At 57.0% G+C, this 1,171-nt stretch overlaps 1 protein-coding gene across 1 annotated transcript in view; it reads right to left on the bottom strand.

The window, feature by feature from the left end:
* Positions 1 to 522: 522 nt before the first annotated feature.
* Positions 523 to 1,171, bottom strand: part of LOC107298287 (histone deacetylase 5) — a gene marked incomplete at its 5' end in the record, with an annotated part of 34,665 nt that continues 34,016 nt past the window's right edge. The window contains one exon of the mRNA XM_015827661.1: positions 523 to 1,161. Coding sequence (XP_015683147.1) covers positions 523 to 1,161 — 639 coding nt within the window. The remainder of the gene's footprint in view (positions 1,162 to 1,171) is intronic.

The following is a 1,171-nucleotide window of genomic DNA, read 5'->3' as shown; positions in this document are numbered from 1 at the left end:
CACGAGGATCACTTCTGCCTGCTCCTGGAGCAGTTTGCGGATGGTCGCAGGAATGAGCGGGAGGGGAGGGAAGGCATAAAGTAGGCCCTCCGGCCACAGAAGCCGCAGGGCGGTCCATTCCCTCCGCCCCTGGGAAGTAATAGCGGAAGAAGGACCTGTGAAGTTGGGCATTGCTCGACGACGCAAACAGGTCAAGGACTGGGCGGCCGAACCTTTGGGATATCTCAGAAAAAAGATCCTATGTAGTCCCCATTCCAAGGGGTCTATTGTAGAGCGACTCAGAAAGTCTGCCTGTTGGTTCTTGACCCCCGATATATGGTCGGCTCTGAGGGAGGCCAGTTGGACTCTGCCCAGGATCCCAGCAACCGGGCCTCGGACATGAGGGACTTGGACCTAGTGCCCCCCTACTGGTTCATGTGGGCGTTGGATGCCACGTTGTCCGTGAGGATCAATACGTGACGGCCTCTGATCCGGTGGTGGAATTGGCAAAGAGCTAAGTGAATGGCCCTGAGTTCCAGCCAATTAATGTTGTGTCTCAAATCTCTGCTGGGACCAACGGCCCTGCGCAAACTGAGACTGCAGGTGGGCTCCCCAGCCAAATAGGCTGGCGTCTGTCGTGATGGTGAGGCGGTCCGGCTCCTTGAAAGGTGACCCCTTGGTTATCGCTTGTGAGAACCACCAGCGAAGAGACCTGAGGGTGTGGACCGGGAGCCTCACCTGCCGGCTGGATGCGCTGGCGTTCAATCGCTGGAACGGTAGGAGGAACCATTGAAGCTCCCGCAAGTGGAGTCTGGCCCAGGGAACTATGGCTACGCAGGAGACCATTTTCCCTAGAAGTTGGGAGAGTAAGACAAGTGGAACGGTGCGGCCTTTGTATACTCGGCGAGCTAGGTCCCTGATGCTGACCAACCGCTTCGGGGAGAGATAGACCATACAGTTTGTGGTGTCTATGATGGCTCCCAGGTGCAGAAGCCTGGGTGAGGGAAGCGTCTGGCTTTTTTGAAAGTTCACCGAGAACCCGTGCTGTTGGAGGACCTGAATAGTTGATTCCAGGTCCGACTGGGCTGCCTGGAAGGAGGATGCTTGGATCAAGATGTCGTCCAGGTAGCACTGGACGCGTACCGGTACTTTCCATAGATGGGCGGCCAGCACAGCCAGGATCTTGGTGAAC

This window comes from Protobothrops mucrosquamatus, unplaced genomic scaffold (assembly GCF_001527695.2).
Source record: "Protobothrops mucrosquamatus isolate PMUCROS unplaced genomic scaffold, P.Mucros_1.0 scaffold3848, whole genome shotgun sequence".
Classification (NCBI taxonomy): Eukaryota; Metazoa; Chordata; class Lepidosauria; order Squamata; family Viperidae; genus Protobothrops; species Protobothrops mucrosquamatus.
The sequence above is the reverse complement of the archived record's forward strand: the minus strand, read 5'-3'. Positions and strand labels throughout refer to the sequence as shown.